At 37.2% G+C, this 22,675-nt stretch overlaps 2 protein-coding genes across 2 annotated transcripts; both read right to left on the bottom strand.

Annotated features, from left to right (window-relative positions):
* Positions 1 to 3,225: 3,225 nt before the first annotated feature.
* On the bottom strand, positions 3,226 to 8,674 carry LOC132129029 (uncharacterized). Its single transcript, XM_059540443.1, has 12 exons — positions 8,631 to 8,674; positions 8,189 to 8,402; positions 7,656 to 7,799; positions 6,885 to 6,930; positions 6,572 to 6,681; positions 6,422 to 6,485; positions 5,745 to 5,875; positions 5,016 to 5,079; positions 4,869 to 4,936; positions 3,973 to 4,282; positions 3,616 to 3,791; positions 3,226 to 3,518 (listed from the first exon to the last, which is right to left on the bottom strand). The coding sequence occupies exons 1-12, from the start codon at positions 8,672 to 8,674 to the stop codon at positions 3,444 to 3,446; spliced, it is 1,446 nt and encodes a 481-aa protein (XP_059396426.1). The 3' UTR covers positions 3,226 to 3,443.
* A 2,695-nt stretch (positions 8,675 to 11,369) lies between these two features.
* Positions 11,370 to 21,319, bottom strand: LOC132129707 (histone lysine demethylase PHF8). The gene is made up of 22 exons (XM_059541387.1): positions 21,017 to 21,319; positions 19,644 to 20,044; positions 19,450 to 19,535; positions 18,725 to 18,845; positions 18,347 to 18,507; positions 18,117 to 18,258; positions 17,550 to 17,736; positions 17,261 to 17,423; positions 17,051 to 17,138; positions 16,856 to 16,962; positions 16,654 to 16,745; positions 16,051 to 16,140; positions 15,663 to 15,968; positions 14,872 to 14,963; positions 14,611 to 14,777; positions 14,380 to 14,465; positions 14,178 to 14,296; positions 13,737 to 14,053; positions 13,527 to 13,622; positions 13,342 to 13,451; positions 12,040 to 12,421; positions 11,370 to 11,662 (listed from the first exon to the last, which is right to left on the bottom strand). The coding sequence occupies exons 2-22, from the start codon at positions 19,739 to 19,741 to the stop codon at positions 11,574 to 11,576; spliced, it is 3,099 nt and encodes a 1,032-aa protein (XP_059397370.1). The 5' UTR covers positions 19,742 to 20,044; positions 21,017 to 21,319; the 3' UTR covers positions 11,370 to 11,573.
* Positions 21,320 to 22,675: the final 1,356 nt, after the last annotated feature.

The raw sequence follows: 22,675 nt of genomic DNA on the forward strand, positions 1-22,675 counted from the left end.
GAAACAAAACCAAGGGCATTTAACAATAAGATCATTTTAATTTGCATGATGCAACAGCGTTACCATAAACACTAAATTTACAAACAAATGAAAGAATAAGAAAAAGACAGACCAACAAATAATAATTTAAATAAATAATTCTGTCATTTCATAAGCTTGTTGTATCTGTCTGTCCACATTTTTGCTAATGATTACTTCGGGAGAGTCATGTGCACTGGAGGCTTCTTACTGATGACATGCTCCCTAAAAGCATGTTCAGAGGTGTCCAGACTAATCTTGTACTTGGCCAAGATCTTCATAATAGGCCTCAGCTTCAACCACTGGTTCTGCGGAATACAGTGTCTGAGGGAAAGAGATAAGGGAGGGAGTTTGTAATACCAGTATTAATTAATGGGGACACAAACTTAGAAATGGAAGATTTTTACTTAAAATCTGTTTGTTCTTTCAATTCAGCCAGTGGCTTTAACACCGGTCTTCTCTTTCTCATGCCCAACATACTAACAGAGTCTGGGGTGTTGGCAAAGATTCACCCTGTACAGACAGTCAAAAGGGGAATACATTTTCTTTTATTTAAAAGTTGTTTTGAAAACTGACAAATAATTAAGGCATAATAAACCGTCAATAGGTCATTGTTGCACAATAATAAAACAATATTTGGGCACATCCGGTGACACTTGTGACATGTGCTGATGGACTGTGTCAGTGTCACTGACATTAAATACATAATTAAAATATGTATTTCAATATTTTGTAAAATATTGAAATACAAATGTAGGCTATATAAAAAAAATGTAGGCTATATAAAACAAAACCTATAATAAATATAAATACATGACACAAGACAAATATTAAACAGATGAAGAAGCCTAATGGTTGTTCGGCAATAAAGTGCGTGTGTTACACAGTCTACATTATACTCAGGCTGTTAGCGGCATTGTCTCTGGGGTGTACACCTCAACAGTACGGTGATATGTCCCGCAACAATATTGACAAGCAACACTGACACAGTCCATCAGCACATGTCACAAGTCTCAGTGGCACATGTCAGTGAAAACCAGAAGTGTCACCAGATGAGCATAGTGGCATCTACCAGTGGCTTCTGTACATCAGATGCCATGTGACTTAATTTTAATACGGTCTCTCAAAAATGTCCACACAAGGTCCAAATTTGTTGGTATTATTATCCTTGTGGGGACATATTCCCCATAACGTATAGGGAACACTAGTACTCACAAACATACACAAACAAACTTTTAAAAAGTTTAAATAATATTTTTAATTATATGCCTGGTTTACATTTGCTGATAAGAACTTTTAGCAAGTCACTCCACTCCGTGCGAAATAAGTTGGCACCAATCAAACTGCCATCGCCACCAGTTACACAAAGGTGGGTGACGCCCAGTTTGACGAGATTGTAGGCAGCCTTCAAACGCCCCTCTCTGGTCTGGAAATCCTTACAGAGGGCACTGCCAATGACTGTACCACCCTTTAGACAGACACAAAAAAGACACGATTATAGCACTGCATAGAGTACATGGAAAAGTTGCATTGAAATTAAAGCCCTAGTATGCTAAGAATAATAAACTGAATTTAATAAATTCTAGCATCTGAAGGCACACCAGCTGTAGTATCACGGACACACTCTCCCAAGTAGCAGGACGGATGTGATTCCCTTCATCAACAAATCCCTGATAGCCCTGCACATGGGGAACAGACGTGACTTCAACAACACTGGTAACAGATGTCACTGGCATGGACACTTTTGTCAGTATTCTTATAAATGAAAATGTACCTCACAGACAAAGCAACTTATGCTTCAGTGTAAAGGCCAACTCTCACAGTGGCCCTCACAGCTGCATTCCTCCCTGCAATAGTCAAGAAAATATTCATTTCATATCTTTAACTATAGAAATATAGAAATATACAAGGCTACTGAGAAAGTAAGGAGAGATACCTCACATTACATTTCATTACTTGACCAAATTGTGGAATGGTGTGAACAAGAGTGTCTGAGATAACTTAATTCTGTGAGCTCAGAACTAAAGGTGTTGTGCACAAACACGGTTCAGTGTCTCTAGTTTCAACAGTGTGTGGCTGTGGAAAATCCTGGTACTCTCCATACACTTATGTCATTTCAGAAGAAGGTCAATGGAGATAAATTTAGCCTTCAATTATGCAAAATAGGAAGAGGGGGACAATAGCTACAGGCTAAAGCTAAAGGCTACAAGAGCAATTAAAAAAAAACTAAAGAAGATTTAATTTTCTGCCCAAGCTTCTTAAATTTTTTATGATTTATATATTATTTGGGGTCATTTATCACGTCTTCCAATTCAGTACAATTCTTGTTACATTCTATTTCTCAACAGAAGATAGATAAATGTAGACATCACATGTAGATTACACAAAATGTAAGAGGCATTACCTTGGCCATCACCACCTGACATCAGTACAGCAATGGCCCGTTCCGGCCCCCATATTTGTTGGATCAACCCCAGCGGTTTCTTAGCCACGGTTCATGTATTCCAGAAATTGGTTGCAGAGAGAATAGGAAAAGGAGGCTAATGAAAGACGTGCTTGCACCATCTCTCAAAGCAAGGGGCTCCAGAGGGAAGAGTTTAATAGGACAGTGTTCCAGCAATTTGTACCCACCCCCTTGATTTAATTTCACAAACACAGACGCGTCAGTCGGACACCCCCTGACTCAGCTAAATATAAAGTATCAACTTGAATTACACAGCAAAGGTTACATGCTTAAGAAGAAGAAAAACCAAGGGGGAAGTCGTGGCCAAGTGGTTAGAGAGTTTGACTCCTAACCCTAGGGTTGTGGGTTCGAATCTTGGGCCGGCAATAACACGACTTAGGTGCCCTTGAGCAAGGCATCGAACCCCCAACTGCTCCCCGGGCGCCGCAGCATAAATGGCTGCCCACTGCTCCAGGTGTGTGTTCACAGTGTGTGTGTGTTCACTGCTCTGTGTGTGTGCACTTTGGATGGGTTAAATGCAGAGCAAGAATTCTGAGTATGGGTCACCATACTTGGCTGAGAGTAACGTCACTTTTTTTCACTTAAAAAAAAAAAAGATCAAATTTGCCATGTCTCAATGTTAAAGCAATAGTTTAATTCAGGAAAAAAAGAACAAATACAATTTATAATAAAACATTTTTTATGTAAAAATGTGTTTATATATACATTTATTATACACTTCATACAAGAGACAAGTGGAAAACACACAGTGTTTCCAGTCAGTGATAAGTTCAGTGTAAAAAAGATGCATTCAGTTACATTGTCAACACTGAATACCACCAAATACTGTGTCTATCCAAGACTTTGCTGCTTGTGGAATCTGTAGCCAGATACATCTCTGTATCAAAATTGCAACTAGAAATACTGTTTCAGACAGTCTTACATAGACTGACACGTGCAGGGTATTTTGGGACATCTACCTTTATGCTCTGATAGAGAAATCTGAAGGGACAAGACTCAGAAGTACAGGAGAGGACAGGCCAATGGGTAAAAAACACTGTGGAGAAGACCGAGATAACAAGATGATGTATTAACAGCTATTCAGCTTGACAACCAGTTTAGTAAGTACAATCCAAAATACAATGATCACTCACTTTAGAGTCTTGAAACAGAAGTGTGGCAGCCACCGGGTTACCATAGCGGGGCTGCAGTGGGCAGGACAGCAGGCGAGAAGTATAAGTAGCACATTCCTCATCCAGAAACATCTCCTCCAGAGGAGTATGACGCCGCCGCAGAGCAGACACAGCGGTAGACTGCATTACAGTAGGAGCTACAGACAGGTGTGGAAATGCATTTAATGTTACAAATGCTTAAGTTTTCAGGATGTGTAAAATATCTGCTTAAGCATCATTAATTACAACACTGGACAAAAATGGTCATTTGCAGCAATGCATGTTACAAGAAAATAGAAAAAAGGTTCATATTAGTTTCACGTCGGATGGAATGCTTACCTTTTGATTGGCTTTGTTTAGGCAGGTCTAAGCTGGGATTGATCTGTGATCCATTGCTTTGGTCTGATTGTAGTGGTAATGCATTATGGGATGTAAGCTGGCCTTCAAAGAGCTGCAGAGGGTCACCGGTCCCATGAGTCTTCAGAGTATCCTGAGACCAGTCTTTTCCAAGTCTTTGGCTTGATGAGAAAACAATGACTGACCCTCTGTGTGCTGCTTGTATGAAAGGCTGAGCTGTTTTCTTGCCTTCGTTCTTAGTGTGACAATGATTTGAATTCAAATTTTCTTTAATTGTTGACTGCACTTCAGTCTGCATGAAGAGAAGATCACGTCAGACTATTTTTAGGCCATAAAGAAATTGATCAGTAATGCATAAATTCATGTTTTAGACTAAAATCAACCGTACAGTTTGATGGCTGTTCAGTAACTGTTGTGAAGTAGCATCATCTTGGTCTATCTGGTCATCATCCATCTGCTCTTGGTCCTCAAATAACCTTTAAACGACATCTTCCCTCTAGAACACATTCAACACTCCGTATTGACCTGACATTTTATCATGCAGATCAAGTAAGAAATTAAAAGGGTTCTGCATTATGGGACTGTTTTACCTTCTGTGACACCAAGAGTCCAGTGCTGGGGTTGTGGGCTTCACGCAAACCTGGGGAGCACTTTAAACTGGACATCTTATGGGCAGTACAAAGTTTCCTCTGTAAATAGAAACAGTAAACATAAACCTGGGATACAAATAGTTTCAAAACAGAACACACACACAAAAAATATTATTAATATAATATGATATAATAAAATAATAATAAAAAGGATATTGAAAACTTTTCACAGCCTTTATGCCAATGGATACTGTACAAAACAATTAGACAAGACCAGAGAACACTCACCACTGACTGTGGTTTGGGGTTTGCGATCCGCTGTGGTGTCCATTTCATCACTGGTGTTCTATTTGCACCTGCACCACAGCAGACAGTGGTTTACAGGAATGAAAACATGATGTTGAAAGGGAAGAAACACTGGAGAGTCAAACTTACTCCCAGATGATGTTGCTGCTACAACAACTTCAGGCTTATTCTTCTTCACTGGGACTCTCTGGGCCTAAAGTAAAGAAAATTCAAAACACCTTCATTATGGCACACAACTGGAATCTGAATAATTTCAAAACTCTTCAAAACATACAATACTGTCCTTTAACCACCTCCGTCACTTCCCACCACCTCTCTAGCAGCAAACGATTTTGCTAATTACTTCACAAAAACCACATCCAACAGCAGCCAGGTCTCTGCCCCACTCACCCAGGAACTCACAGCAAACAATCACACAGCTGATCATCTTCTCTCCTTTTACAGAAGATGAAGTCTCTAAACTTACCCTCTCCCGTCACCCTACCACCTGCCCTCTAGACCCTATCTCCTACAGTCTATTTCCCCTCAGGAGCCTGTGGTTGGTAAATGTGCAGCGGTCCCATTGCAGAGAGGCATAAAATCACTCTTTCACATTTTCACTTTTCACGTCAGGACATTTTCTTTCACTGTATCCTGTTGGTGGAACGACCTACCTAACTTCACCCGGACAGCCGAATCCCTCACAACCTTCAGGAAACAACTGAAAACTATTTTTTTTCCTGCAAGCACTTCACTTTTTCTATTCTCTTATTGTACCTTTTCCCCTTAATCTGGTTGTATTCCTCAGCTGTAACTCGCTTTGGATAAAAGCATCTGCCAAATGAATAAATGTAAATGAATCCATCGGAGCAGACTCACAGAATAAATGGAAGTTCCTCTGCGAGTGGGACAGGTGGAAACTCTGGGTGTTGCTCCACCAGCCCTCACACCTTCATTCAGTAGAATACTGCGCAGGGCCACAGGGTCAGGGGAGAAGGACACACCACTTCCTAAAAGAAAAATATTTTGGAATCACATTACATTCATATTAACCTTATGGGGGAAAAAGCACTGCATTATAACACATAGTTTGTAAATAGTGCTGTAACATATCAGTATACACTAGCATTATACATAGCTGCATTAATTTAAAAAATATTGTGAAAAAGTACAATTATAAATAATTTTCCATTTTAACATTTTAAAATGTAGTTTGTTCCTGTGATGGGCTATGGCAAAGCTTAATTTTCAGCAGTCATTACTGCAGTCTTTAATATCATATAATCCTTTAGAAATCATTTTAATATGCGGAGTTGTGGCTCAGTGTGTTGGGAACAGGTGTGCTGCTTAATATTTTTGTAGTAACCATGATAAAAAATATTTTTTGAATTCTTTGAATAGAAAGTTCAGATGAACAGCATTTATTTGAAATAGAAATCTTTTATAACATTTTAAATATCATTACTGTCATTTAATGTATCCGTGTTAAATAAAAGTATTGATTTTAGCAGAAGTGTATACACTTTATTTAATGCAAAATAAATGGGCTAGATTACCTGCAGGAACTTTGACAGCTGGTGAATCATCTGTTTGAAGTTTCCTAACTGGTACTCTTTGAGCCTGAAATGAACAATAAGGTATTTCAAACCTTATTTTTTAGCATTCAAAATTCAACTGTTAAGACAGCAAATCTGACTGGGCATTACAGAGTAAACAGAAGTTGCTCTGCCAGTAAGGCCGGTTGGTGCATGAGGTGTTGTTCCACTTATCTGTAAAATACCACGGAGCACTGATGGATCAGGAGAGAAGGCACTTCCTGCAGGCACAAACCATACACAGATTACTGAACACAATTTGATCAATCTTAATCTCTCTTAAACTCTTAGTCTTTTCATTCAAACCGTTAAGGATGAGTGTTTTTTTTGAGTGTTTTTTCTTTGTCTTGAGATGATAGGAGAAAGAAAACGCTTACATTCTGTGATCAATAAGACAAGTTTGAGTCTTTGAAAAGGAACTAACCTGCGATGACATCAACGCCATGACTCTTCTTCACAACTCTTTGAAGCTACAAGATGAAAATACATGTGCACCAGAGCACATACTTGACTGAAAAGACAACGGTCATGATCATCATGAAGGGACAGTAAACACTTAGGTTTTATTACCAAGATCAACAATTTCTAACCAGATTATTGAAGGTTTCTGGTCCAGGGGGGAAGGTAGATAAACGTGGCATCATGTATTGTGCTCCAACAGCACTTGATCCTTCACATGGGAGGACATTGTGCACAGCTGATGAATGATTTGACTCATATTTACATACATTAATTATAAAAAAATAAATAAAATAAAAACCTATGAACACTGTTGAGATCGAACTTGAACACTGACACAATAAGAAAAGATCTTATGTCACTCACCTTTAGTGTTTACATGGCTTTGTGTTGTTGTTGGGAGACAGTTCCTGTCCTTTGGTGCTTGATTATCAGAATTAACATCTACTTTAATGAGTGAAGTTTTACATAAATGACTCAAACTTGAGTCTTCAGGAATCTTAGATTGTACAAGAGTGATGCTACCTAAACGTGAACTTAAATCAGTGTGACTGCAGCTTCCGGATTCATGTGAAGGTGGGTGAACATCAATGGAGTCTTTATTTGATGCCACATATTCTACATGACTACCAAGCTGCAGCTGATGTGAATTGTTAGCCGGAGACCTAAGGACACCTGGTGTCATAGCTTTATTACTTGAAGTTTCAGTTTTGGCACTTTGATTCAAGTTCCTCACTTTTGCCCCTGGTTTCAGTCGGGTAGAAGTCACCAGGGCAGCTTTTCCAAGAGGAATGGCTTTGTTTCTCTGATTGTGTGTGCGTGACTGGGACAAATTGAAAGGAAAAGGTTTGGTGCTGATCCTTTTTTTCTGAGCTTTACTCTGAAGACAAAAGAAAAAGAAATCATTATTTCCCATCGTAGTTACGGTTAACTAAAACTATCAAAAATAATTTTTGGTATTCAAAACAAAGCTGAAATAAAAATGTAAATATTAGAATTAGAACTTAATCTTACTTCAAGTAGTTGCCTAAGAAACAGCTCAAAATTTTTATTAGATTAGTACTAAATTTACTCATATTGAAATTAAAGATGTATAGAAATGCAAAAACAAAATGTAGAAATCATGTTACTAAAATATTACTTACTAAAATGTAAATGAAAACTGAAATATAATAATACAACCTTATTGTAATATTCTAATAATATTAATAAAAATATATACATAAGTATATAAATAATACCAAAATAACACTTCTGTGGTGTCCTTACTGTAAGAGCCCTCTGTTCCCATTTGTTGTGACTGGGATTTTGGGAGAGCTCACTTAGAGCTGGTTGCAGAGATTTGGCAAGGACTGGAAGCCTGCTGACACCTTTGAGTTTATTGACTCCTTTTCCAGTTTCAGGAGAGGCATTGGGGTCCACATTTTCAGATCCTCTTTTAGAGGAAGCACTTTTTGTCTTTAACTCTTGATGCCTCAAGATCCTAATGGAAAATGGTTCAGAAATCAACACCATAGTATCACTGTAAAATTATTCAGTTTTGATACTTACATGAAATATTCAGTCATTAAACTGATTATTATTAACTTAAAAAAATTACAAAACAAATGACAAATGAATTATTCAAAAACTGAGCAAGGTGATATCAAATCCATTACAGTACTGCAAATTAGGGAGTCAAATGTGTTTAATTCATGATCTGTTCACTCACCCTGACCCTGCATGAACCTGCTGATTTCTTTTCTGGGGTCTCATAGTGTTTGAGGACGCAATCTCTAAAGGGGTTCAGTGCCCTTGAGAGTGGTCACAAAACGTTCCTTAACGAAGAAATGTTCGCTCAATCATTAAAAACCTCACTACTATATAACTATAGCAGTGTACCGCGTCAGTATACTGCTAATAAAGTCATATTCAATGTGAATAAGACGGTAGGTATGTAGTTTTACTAACAAACCTTTACATACGTAAGTCCTGGGTTACAGTAGTATCCTAAAACTGCAGCTTTTTATGTTGTTTTCAAGCTACAGGACTTTCCACACCAAGCCACTCTCCCTTTCCCAGGCGAGGCTGGAAAACAACACTAGCGTGCTGACTTCCGGGGTAGTTTGTAAAAAGCGCGCATTTTGACTGGCTGACGGAGACGTGGCATCAGCCAATTGCTGACTGACATAAATTCCGTTTGTGCTGTTCATCATTCCATTTCCATGGTTTCATATTTTTTACGTCAAGAGACAAAGATTCTTTTTCGCGGGGAAATGTGGAGTTAACCAACTAAGCATGTGAGAGACTATATTGCAAAGTAAAACGAAAATAGACTTAAAATGACAAAAATGCAAACACTTTTTTTTAACAAATATCTTTTAATAGAGGTCATTAGGAAAAATCTGCTCAAGCCGTTTCAAAAACCAAAGGTGGTGACACTAGCAAAAGACAACGTCCAATTATAAATATTAAATGGGTTCAAATTTGACTTGGTTTTAAAGTTGTCCTGAAAGAAGTGAACTCCTAACACTACCGTTGCTCTTTTTAAACGATTCTATCAAAATGAAATTAGATACAAATTAAACCCTGAGAGGAACTGTGATCAACAATAATAGTTTAAAATTAACTTTAACAGACAAAAAAAAAAAAGATGAATACATACATAAATCCTAAACGCACACAATTAATAAAGAAGAGAGAAAGATAGAGAAGAGAATAACTTAAGTAAATGTAAGTTTTAATAAGAACATATTTGAAAGTCAGTCCTCGCATATTTTGAGGTTTTTGAACAGTTTCTTTGTTGCGCATCTTGCTTCACATCATTCCTGTTTTTTTTTTTTTACTGTCAATTGCTAGAAATCCTGAATAGCTGTCTCAGTAGACAAGAGATGCCATTAAACTAAATCTAGTATCAAAAGATGTGCAGATATGCACGGTTTCAGTAAGAGAGCTCGCTATGTACTTTACTGAAGGCACAGATGTTTAGTAAAATATGAGTGTAAGTAGCAACATTAAGAGACGATGTGAAGATGATGACAAATCAAACGGATGTACAAAAAACTCAAAATATTACAAAAATATCCAGAATCATTTCAGAATCATCTGACAACAATATCTAAAAATAATAGTTTTACCAGAATATTCGAACAACTGTCTTCTGTTATTTCACGTTCAAAACATATTTCTACAAACCTCAAAACAAATTTCCAATTACACTTGGATTACAAGATCCGTGATATTTTTAGGGGGGAAAAAAGAAGAAGAAAAAAAAAACTAAATAATATTTACACTGGCCCACTAATTTATCAATATTTTTTGGTTCTGACATAATGGTCAAAGGAGAAGACAAAAAATATGTATTGTTGCCATTACATAGAATTACAAGAAAATGTTACATTTTACTCTTCTAGAATGAAGTATTATATAAAAAAGCAAAACTAAAGTATATTGACATTAAAATTAATATCATTGATAAGTGGGGGGGGGGTAAATGAACAATAACATTGAAGTAGCAATAGAATACATTAACTTCATCACATTGCTAATATCATAAGCGTCAATGAAAAATAACAGCATAATTATCCTATACAAATAAAACTGAACTAAACAACTGGTATGCTGTCATTTACCCAAAACGTATTTTTGTACAAGGTGTCAAGAAAGATTCCAATGCAATTTTCTTTCTTTCTAAAGAAAAACGTTAATAATATTAAAAAAATAATAATAATAAAACACCAAATATGTACACTGAACCTACTGAATCAGCCGTATGATCTCAAACTGCTCTAAAGTCAATTTCTGTGTTCTTTACAATTACTACGTTAAAACGTGCCCACCACTGAGCTCAATCTCTACAATTAAACATGGAGCTGTACTATAGATGGGAAAGACAACCCTGGCCAAATGGTGACAGGACACTATGCTGCCCATGCTAGGTGGAAAACAAACAAAACAAGACAAACTTTAAGTATATACACATCTAAAATACAATTGTTGATAAAAATGTGTTAGTATTACTGTAAAAACATTTTAACAAGCAAAGAGACGTTACTACAGGACTTCTACAGCAATTACGTTCCATTGTGTATCAAATTGCCTACTATGGTATAAAATAATTTGATATGAATAGATACTAAATGAAGCATGTAAACAAATAATATGCATGGATTCAGAAGGAGAATGGACCGGGACAAATAGCCATGAGAAAGTGACATTTATAAATTGACTTCAAATAAACCAGTCAGAGATCTTCTGAACAGTGTCATCTTTTTGTTTGCAATGGCTTTAGGCAATTTGATCTAACATCAAGTGCTCCTCAGCATTTTTTTTCTAGAAATATACAATTTTCAAACTAAAAGTCAGTTTATAACTATGAAACAAAGGTTGGAGTACTGAAAATTATGGAAAAACAATTAGCAATACAGTCATCACTCCATTATTGTATCCATCTGTTTAGCTCTATTTCTAAAACACCATGCTAAATGGATTTCAACTGAATTTTCTCATTCTTTTCACTTTTCATCCCGATGAAGCAACTAAAAACCAGGCTAGCAGAACATTAACCATAAAACAGTCACATAAATTAACACCAAAATCACTCAAGTCCTCTCTAATCCTTATTCGTTCTCTCCTCCTCTATTGTTCCCTGCAGTCTCCTCTCCATATTATCAAACTACAGAAGAAGCTTGCCGTTTCTATGTATTTTAAGAATCTTTCCCAGTCTCTGTTTAGCCGTAGCAAGTCCTTTCTTCGGGCGTTTTCCTGTGAGAAAGAAGAGTGGAAAAATGTCAATGTGATTCGAAACACTTATTGGTAAAAACAAAATGGTAAAATGGACTGCATTTATATAGCGCTTTCAAAAGACCACATGGCCATCCAAAGCGCTTTACAAGTTGCCTCACATTCAACCATTCACACACTCATTCATACACCAACTGCGGTGTCAGCCATTCAAGGCGCCATCCAGCTCGTCGGGAGCAGCTGGGGTTAGATGTCTTGCTCAAGGACACCTCGACACTTGGTCAGGTGGAGCCGGGGATTGAACCACCAACCTTCCGGTTTGTAGACAACCTACATGAACCACTGAGCCACTGCCGCCCCTTATTCTTTTAAGGGTTACGTACGGTAAATCTAGTTACCTTGACACACTCCTGCTGACGTTGGAGAAGCCAGCCCTCCAGGTGAGGGGGCAGAGGGAGGATAACTGCTGCTGTTTTGGGGAGAGAGTGAGGGGCGTCTTGAAGTCAGGAAGACGCCAGGAGCCATGGCACCACTTCCTCTTGGGCCCCCCGGGCTAAAAGGACCTGGTCCTGCTGTGTACTCATGGTCCAGCAGGCTGGCAGAGTACACCTCCACTCTCCTCTCCTCAACTATGCAGTCCACAGGAGGCTCAGAGGGCAGAGGAGGAGACACAGGGGCAGAGTCCGGCTGGCACTGGAGTTGGGCAGCTGCAGAATGTACTTTCTCTTGAGGGACCTTCTTCTTGGTGTATTTTCTCCTGGTTATGGTTTTATGCTGTTCCTGACATTTAAGTAACAAGATGTTTAAGGTCAGTGTTAATCTTGTCAAGGAAAATACTGAGAAAACAAAATGTTTTGATGATCAACAATAAAGACAAGACAAAAAAAAATGACAATGACAAAATACTTATAATTTTAATTATATTAAATTATAGCATTGATGAAAATATAAAAAAATATATATTAATGTTTATATACGAAAGTTTGGGGTCAGTAAGATTCCACAAAAACATTAAGCAGCACAGCTGCTTGATTTTAAATTGTAGTAATATTACAGAATATTACAGTTTTTATTGTATTTTGGATTAAATAGCTGCAGTTACAAACCAACTTAATGAATTCAAACTTTTGAACCATAGTGTACGTTTAAAGGCAATGTTTTTTTGTAGAAAAGCAAAATAGAATATAGTTTTAAAAATCCAATTATAGTCAAAACATGCTAATTAGAACATGTAGATCAAGTTGTGACAGCACTTGAACTATAGCACTAAAACACATAAAACATGGACAATGAATAACTAAAGCGTAATTTAATTTCAGGAGAACAGGTTTTTACACGTTTTTATGCGTCAATTAATATAGACAATTTCATATATATTTAAAAAGTTAATATCCTACGTCAGCAGCATCATGCGCATGTGTCGTGTTATTCTCAATAATGGCAGTAGATGGTAACTTGGGGGAGAATTGTTAAATAAAGTTTTTTTGTTTTTTTTTGGATCAGAAAGCTCTCGGATTTCATCAAAAATATATTATTTTGTGTTCTGAAGAAGAACAAAGGTCTTACGGGTTTGGAACGACATTTACAATTAATTACAGAATTTTCATATTTGGGTGAACTATCCCTTTAAAGATTCACATCCAAAGTTGTAATGGTCCACATCTATAAAAGTTCTGGCAAAGTGTGGGACAAAAGCTCACCTGTTGCGCCAGTTTGGCAGCAGCAGCTGCAAGCCCAGTTTCTACAGAAGCCACCCTTGCACCCTCTCTCACCGGCCGCTCCTGCTTAGGCAGTGTAGGGGTCACACGTGCTGAGGATATGCGAAGAAATGAGGTTTAGAACCATTAAGAAATGCTACATAATCATAAATCATTAACACAGATACCTTTAGGACTCCAGGGTGTATCATCCCAGTTTCGCTTTCTTTTCATTTTGGACTTGCTTATGTGATCCTCCTCGTCAGATTCTAGTGATGGATACACTGTAGAAGAGGGTGGAAATTCTCCTTTAAACAGAATCACTGTGGGTCGCAGTATTTCCTCTGATAAGTATGTTAGCAACAGTGGTGTAAATGTTCAAGAATCTGTGAACTCACCATAATCAGAGTCTTTAAAACAGGTACCCAAGGTCTCCTGTTCATCCAAGCTTTCTTCATCACTGAGGTGCCGTGCTGGTCGTTTGATAGGCCGTTTTCCTGGCCTCTGAAATGTGGTCTTTTTCTCATTCTTCTTGACTCCACTTATCCACCCAGCTCTCCCTCCTTTCTCCTTTATAAGCCCCAGCATCTCACCTCCTCCAGAGACAGACAGGGGAGAGGAAGAGGAGGAAGAGGATGAGGATGATGGAGGGTTGGCCATCGAGAGCATGCCCTGGATAGCATCACGGGTGCTGGGGGAGGCTGGTGCTTCCTCACTTCATGATAAGGGGAAAATTAGTAGAGTTGAGCCTAATAGCAAGTAGATAACTACATATTTTACTTTGAGATAAAGGCTAGTAATGATCAGCATGTAGTATAAAAAGGGTCCGTGTGAAGTACCTCAGTGCAGAATCAAGACCCGCAACCTGTTTGCTTGCCTTGAGCAAGTCTAAAATCCCGCCTGCTCCACCTTTTACTCCCTGCACTGTAAGCATCTCCTCATCTGTGGTGTAATCCTCCTATTTAAAAGCAAGATATAAAAGCAGTGACAACCAGACATCTAGAGAGAAATCTTAAGCTTGCCTATAAGAGATTTGCATACCTCAATATCAAAGTCCACTTCTCCTGGCTCACGAATTCTGTGGGGGTCACTGCACGGTTTGGCCCGAGGCAGTTTCCTTGGTAGACCTTAATGAGACCATTGAGCCAAGATATTACTGTTATTAACTTTAAAAGTAAATCTTACGGGTTTGGAATGATATAAAGGGGGGTAAATGATGTGTAAACAAAGGAATCATGAAAGCATGATTAATAAATAGGAGAAATCTTTTACCAGCTAATTTCTTCTTGCTAGATAGAGACGGTCTACGGCGAGGTGGAGGGGTTTCATCAATCTGAAGCTCATCTTCGGAGTCAAAGTCAGACAAAGTAGCCATGTGGGAATGGAACTGTTGAAGTGAACTCCCGGCTCCATTTGCACTGCCAGCACGACCCTTCTTTCTATGAGAGGAAGAAGAAGAGGTATTAAAAATAAGTGTCATCACATAACATTAAAAACTCTTTTCAGAGAGATGGGAGAAGGACACGGTTTTACCCTTGTATCTTTCCATTAGTCAGCACAAGCTTAAGCTTGCTCTTGTTGATCTTCTCTTCAAAATCATCTAGACAGTCATTGGGCAGCTCAAGCTGAAAGGTCAAATTATATTCTTTACAATGACGATATTAGGCGAAAGTATAACATAACATTACTAGTTTTTCAGCTTTAGTTCCATTATAAAAAATATTTTTTTCTTAATGAGTATATATGTATGTGTGTATATATATATGTGTGTGTGTGTATATATATATATATATATATATATATATATATATATATATATATATATATATTTATTATTATTTTTTTTTTTTGTAAAACAAATTTAATAATGTAATAATTTATCAGACAGAGAATATACAATAATAATAAATCATAACCATAATAATATTCTGTAAACTACTGTTCAAAATGTTGAGATTGGCAAGTCTCTTATGCTCACAAAGCTATATTTACTTTTATATTATAGTAATATATTATATTATCACAATTTTAAATAAATTGTTAGACACACACACACACACACATACATACATATATACATATATATATAGACACACATATACTGTATATAGTTGTGCTGCTTAATATGGAAACGGTGATACATTTTTCCAAAATTCTTTAATGAATAGAAAGTTCAGAAGAACAGCATTTATTCAAAATAGAAATCTTTTGTAACATTGAATGTCTTTTCTGTCACTTTTGATCAATTGGTTGCATGTTAACTGAATAAAATTATTACATTCTTTAAAACAAACAAAAAAAATCTTATTGAGCAGAAACTCTACCTTGCTCTTTTTGACTTTGCTTCCTGGCTGGAACTTCTTGAGCGTGTGTTTAGTGTGAATCTCCAGCAGGTCCAGCTCTCCAGCTTCTGTTTTTATCTCTTTGCCTTTTTGGCTCTTTTTCTTAGCTCCTGGAAGGCCTACACCCCCTCCTCCAAATCCATCCTTCAGCTTGGTGCCTCTCTTTTTACCAGGGTGCTGGCCAAAAGTGAGGGATGTGTTTAACGGAGCTTTGGGGTGAGGAGAGGGAAGACCCTGAGAGCCCCCAAATGGTGTCCCACTCCTGCCGATGTTCTGCTGGAAGATATCCTGCAAAAGAGACATAAATTCAGATGCAAGACAAAAATGACTAGATTTTTTTCTCTGAAATCTAACCCAGAGCTACTCTCACCTCAACTAGGCGTATCTCCTTAGCCAGATCCTTCACAAGCTGCTGGGTCTTTATAGTCTCTGGTATCTCATGTTCATGTTCTGCCAGGGACTGAGAAGGAGAAAAAAATAAAAATTATATATATATATACATTCTCAAAACAAATTTATGATGGTTAACAACAATGTACAGACAAATACTTAATATCGTTAGCATGCCATTCAAGATATATATCAAATATCTCAAATTCTTTTATGGTTTTTAGCCTTTTGTCAAAATTCAATATAAATCTAATATTCAAACGGTGTTTTTTCCAATAAATGTAAAAACATTTCAGTCAAACCAATTACACATTAATACATTTATTAAAAATGACAAGTAAAACATTAAAATCTGGTTTGCCAATTACTTTTTTCCCCAAATTAACTCATTATTTTCTTTCACATTCTCCAGTTATTTTTCAATATTAAATCAACCTATATTTACATGAGGTGTTTAATGAACATGATGCACATTAATTACTGAATTACAGTTTTGATTAAACTCACTGAAACACTTTGAATGTTTTATTCCAATTGACTTCATATATACAAATATATCTATTAATATAATAATTAACCGTACTTCCTTCCGTGTCCAGCCGCGGAAAGCATTATTGAGTGCTTTGGCTCCATGGACCAAGTATGTGGCAGGATGCCGTCGATTCTCTCTTAGACCTAAAGTGGATTGGAAAAAGAGAAAAACTAAAGTACATGAAAGAATGCTGTACTAAAACAAAAAATAAACAGTAAAAAAAAGCCATTTGCTTTATGAGGAGAAACCTCACCTCTGAAGGTGTCCAGCAGATGCTTGCCAACATACCAGCACACGGTCTCAAAGTTTGGAAACCTGAATAATTCTGCTGTGCTCAGTCGTTTTTCTATTTCATATGCTCTGATAGAAAAAAAAGAAAAGAATGACCAATGAAAAAGCCCAGTGCAACACAATACTACTAAGGAGACAAACAGAAGCGTCATCTCACCGAAGCTGCATGTCAATGTTGAGGCTGTGTAGAAAATTTCCCCCAAATGCCAAACAGTCCACAGGGGTCAAAACAGCATGAATCCACCCTGACAGCAGATAATTATCACACAAAGAATCACCATTATTAATCTAATTATAATTTCTCTCAGTCACATGGGATATCAAAAAGTTATTTTTGAAATAAATCTGGCAGAAAAAGAGATAGTACCTGTTGGGATGAAGAGGGTGTTTCCTTGCTTTAGTGAACATTTGTAGCACATGTCTACCTGGTCCCCAAAAAACAGCTCGTTCTGATTGGAGGATGAACTCCAGCGCTCAAAAAGCGACAGGTTAGCAGCAGTGGGACGAATGAGGTAAAAGATCTTCTCACCCTGACATGCAGAAAAAGTAATACATATGACCACTTTCGTCTGGAGGACAAAACATGATGCTTTCTAGAGAGTCATTCTCTTTCTCCGCCATTTTCCACTGCATATAATTAATAGAAAACAACTAACCCGGAGTACATGGTACCACACAGATGTTCCACCAAAGTCAATGTGAAAGTCTGTGTAACTGTCCTTCACTCCCATCAGGCAGTATTTCTGCACATTAGGCCTCTCAAAAATAGACTCCTCAGGCCAGAGGTTCTCCACCCATGACAGCTTCCTCACAATCTTTGGTGTCTCCACTAGATTTGACAACCTACAAAAGGAGACAAAGAATACAAGACAATTTGCAAGGTTAAATCCTCTTTGAAAAGTTGTACCTTTGAACCCCTCTGAAGCTGTGATGTAATGGAAATAGAAACAGATTTTTTCTTCTGTATTGTGACATACATTTAAGTGAATCCGATTATCAAGAAAAATGCAGGGCAAGGACTTAATCAATCGATTGGTTGTAGACTGGACAGAAGCAGATCTGAACTCTAGCTTGTGGTTGATTGTAAGAAATGGCAGTGTTTATGGATCATCCAATCACAGTAAGATCAATAAAGGGTGAATTTCCATTTCCTTCAAAGCACCACTGCTACAGCTGTACACATTCAGATGGACATTTGTAGATTTGCACATCCCTAAAAGTACCTGGTGTCTGAGAACTCTAAGCTGATCACATTGAGCACTCGGTCTCTGTTTGGGCTGTTGTAGTACTCGACAAACTCTCCCAGTTTCATCTTCAGGTCTGCTTGGCGGCTGACATCAATCACATCAATTTCCTTGTCAGAACCTATAAAGCAATAGTAAAGCATTACATTCCCATCTAAAATACTACTTAAAAGTAGCACAACGTGGCAATGCAGATTAGAGTTATGTACCAATATAATGCTCTACATCTGACACTGAGAAAGATGACGGGGGCAAATTCATGCCCAGACCATCTTTCCTGAGGACCAGGACTGGGACGCTAAAGGAGCGCTCTTCTAGAAACTCAACCGTGAGCTGGGCCCCGGTCGGCTTCAGCAGGACTTCATCAGCACTTAAACAGAAACAAATAAAAAGTCAAATACGTTTTCCAGCATACTCATCATCAACTTTTTAAAAATCCAATGACACCAAAGATTGCTAGCCAAAGCTGAATGGTGTGAATCATAGCCTAAAGTCTGATCAGAGCTAAATTAATCTGGGTTAATAAAGTAAGGTCATCCAGTAGCCTAATTTGGACATGGCAATAAATAATCATCCTGTGACCATACCCGGGAAAAGTGCGGCTGCGTAGCTCTCTGACAAACTGAGCACTGCCCGTCTTCACAGGACGTCCCGAGTCTCTCACCACTCCTGCATCAGAATGTTTAATAGCCCCCCGACGTTTGCGCACTGAGAGGGAAACATATACCATAGTTACTAATCCATTTGTGCAAGCTCACAATTTTGGTAGTCCATTCTGATCTACTTTAATGGTTTAAAATTGTATTTACATTGTGTTTGTGTTCCACCATGAGGTTATAAATGGTCTATTTTCATTCCTACATGCGCTTGATAGATTATTAGTCTGATACCACAAACCTTTTTAGAACTTTAAAAAAAAATCAACATTAACGTAAATATATATTTCAGCTAGTTACCAAGGTTACAATTCTTGTTGTAATGTAACATACTAAAAACAAATACATTCATAAATAAAAAAAACTGAATAAATTACACAGACTCTGTATTTTGCTTGGTCATTATGGTGTATGGAGTGTAGATAGATGTGGGACAAAAAACATAAGGCAGCAAAATAACAAAATGTGAAAAAACAAAGGGGTATGAATACTTTTTATAGACACTGTATATATAACAGATTCAAATTATTAATAAAAAATATAATAGTACCTCAATGATTTTTAATGAAAATAAAAGAAATCTTTCAGGGGAAAAAAAGCATTTCATCTACAAATCAACAAAATGGTAGTTATTGTGCAGTATTTGCGGCACTTACTGACAGAGGGTCCATGTGTCACCTGGCAATTAGGACAGTGATACTGGTCAATATTTGCCGCTTTGTCTTCCTCCACACCAACACAACTACAAGAGAAAAAAAAAACATTACAACTGCAAACAAATAACATCATATATACCATAAAGGCGATTTCAATTTGGCTTTCAATTATAATTTACAAAATGCAACCTCACCTGCCATGAAACCAGTCCTGACAAACATCACACTCTATCATGAACCGCGTGACATCATAAGGGAGACGGCATAAGCAGTAAACTGGAACAGATGCCATTGTAAAATCTCTGGCCAAATATGTCAATGTAAAAAAAAAAAAAAAAAAAAAAAAGTCTTGTGATATGGTATTGCTTCTGTTTGGGGACCACAGTTCACTTAGTTGCCTCTGTGGAGAGTCAGTTTCACTTGCAAGTGGTTCACCAATCAACTTGCAATCCTGTCAAGACCGCTGTATTTACAGTAAAGTGTTGTATAAGAAGTATGCGGGCAGTGACAACAGCTCTCAGTCAATCGTAGATGAGAAATGTGTCGCTACTACGACCACTGCTGTCAAACCGAGGACTAGGTGGATACCATGCACCTGTTGAAAGAGTGGAGGACAATTAGCTGAAAAAAAAGGAAGAATGGTCATTCATATACACATACGTTTATGAAAATAACACTACATGCACTCTAAACTAAAAAAAATGTTTACGTCCTACAGGATCTGTCAGCAGTTTCCCGCTTCATTTGGTTAGCTTAAGTTCTACACCCATGCATCCTCTGCCTTTATTATAGTCAAGAGACTCCATATAAGCAAGTTTCTATTCATTCTAACAAAATACTTCATACAATAAAGGGCAAAAGCACGAAAACTGTTATAATTATATATTTTAAGATCAAAATGTGCAAATTATTAAACATCATCCCTAAACCATCTGTGCCTAGTCTATCTGGTCCTGATATTATTTTACTTTGGGTTAAATCAGAGATTAGATCTCAAGAGGTTTTTGAGATGCGAGTCATAACACTTTTATACACATTTATGCATTGTAGATGTATAAACCGCACATTTATGGCAGTGACCGCTAAAAAGTTATTAATAATCGTATAAATGAAGTAATAACATAAACAGTAACTACTCATCTTTGTGTTTCTAGTTAATTCAGATAGTTCAGAGCTGCAGAGCTTACACTTGGACGATGCTAATAATTATAAAAGCTATTATGTGCAATGCACAATTAATGTGTCCACTGGATTTGTTAATTTAAAAAGAAATGTTTTTGATTTAGTCACACGGTCTGTGATAGCAGAAAACTGTTTGTTGAACCACAATAGCTAGTTGCTAGCTTAGCTGCTAATAACATAGCATGCTCGTCAACGTCTAACTACGTGGATCTGCCTAATCTTTGTGTTTACAATCCAACAACGACAAGTTACTGAGTTAACTCACTAATCTAAACTCAAATTTACCTAAAATATGAAATATGGAGGTTGGGATCATACGACCCATTGCGAAACAAAAAAACTTTTTGCAGCGCGCGCTGTTTCGAACGGCGGTAACGGGTCTTACCGGGTGAAAAAAGCCGCGAGTATTCCGTGGGCCGAGCGTAACATGCCGGGCAAAATTTTAGTAAACTCCGAGGCTTAAGCGGCCTGCTTTACAAACAACAAGATGTTTTCTAAAAATCGTACACTTCTTCCGTTCTTACGTATTTAACAAAGGAGAGTGGATAAACAAATCTGGCAAGATCTCGAAAGAATACAGTCCACAGCTGAAAAGCAAAGATTTTATGAAATTCATAACGCAGCGATTTCCCGTGCTATAAATCCATCCCAATCCGCCCGAGCAGCGACCACTGTCTGCGGGAGAGGGAACAATAAAGTTGCTTCGCATGTCGGTAGCTATTTCTTCGGACTGCAGAGGCTTCAGATAAGCATGTATCACTGATCTATAATAGAAAACATATAGTTCATATATAGATCAGTTGCATGTATACTCCACAACACTATTTCATAGCCACTATACTAACTATAAGATTGACTGACAGATTGATTTAGCAGTGGTTCTTGTACATTAACCAAATGTAACACCAAGGATAGCTCCTCATCACCATGGTTAGCTCAATGTAACAAGTAAATAAAAAAAATGAATAAAATGAATAAAAAAAGCTTTAAAAAAGCTCCTCACTTCATTTAAGTTCTACAAAGCTTCTAAAGCAAACTATTATGTTTAATCTATTATACGAACATTAACCATGGTTTTATTGTAGTGAAAATGTAGTAACCATGTGGTTTTTTTTTTGTGCCATATTGATTACCATTTGTATAACCACATTTTTACTACAAATATGGTTAAACTATGGTTAGTTTAGCTATGGTAAATTTGTGGCATGGTTTAACTATAGTAACCGTGATTTTTAGATTTTATCTGTGGTAGGTAAACGAAACCATGGTTAATTTTCGTAAGGGATATAAAATAAATGGACTACAAAATGTAGAAACTGTACAAATGCCAGGGTTTGTTTATCTGAATATGAATGTATGATTCTACTACATTAATGCAATAGCTTTCACTGCATTTTCTATGGTTGTATTGTTATTTTTGTTTACATATAGTGTATTATAGTGCTACATTGGGTAAAGCCAAGCTAAGTTTCTGAAGGGTTTTTATATCCTGTCTTCAACAAAGCTCAATGCAGTTGTTACTACGTGGTGGATTTAAAAAATATGAGCCCATGAGGAGTGGCTTGCTTTGTTGGAGAAGCTTAATTCCTAGGAATATTGTCGGCTTGATTGCACAGACATGATTTGAAGAGAGCTGAACTGCATGATGACATCACTGAATCAAGTTTTGTTATTGTCCTCTTACATTATTGACTATTTTACTTTATAAAACTATTTTCCTGTTTGTAAATGTAAAGCTGCTTTGACACAATCTGTATAAAGCGTTATTAAAATAAAGTGGCTTGACTTGGAAGACGGACGTAACGATACATTTCGTTGTCCAGCAGATGGAGACATCAACTAAATGATGAAGGATGTTGCTAAAACGTCATTCTTAATAGGTTCGAGTTTATTTTGTACTGTACAGCTATAATGGTTACTCTGAGGGAATACAGACAAAGATTTACACTGACAGTAATTATAGCCTACTGAACACCCCCATGTCCATAAATCACTTACATTTCCCTGGTAAATTATCACACCACATTTTGACCCATTTCAGTGG

The sequence above is a fragment of the Carassius carassius genome, chromosome 46 (assembly GCF_963082965.1).
Source record: "Carassius carassius chromosome 46, fCarCar2.1, whole genome shotgun sequence".
Taxonomy (NCBI): domain Eukaryota; kingdom Metazoa; phylum Chordata; class Actinopteri; order Cypriniformes; family Cyprinidae; genus Carassius; species Carassius carassius.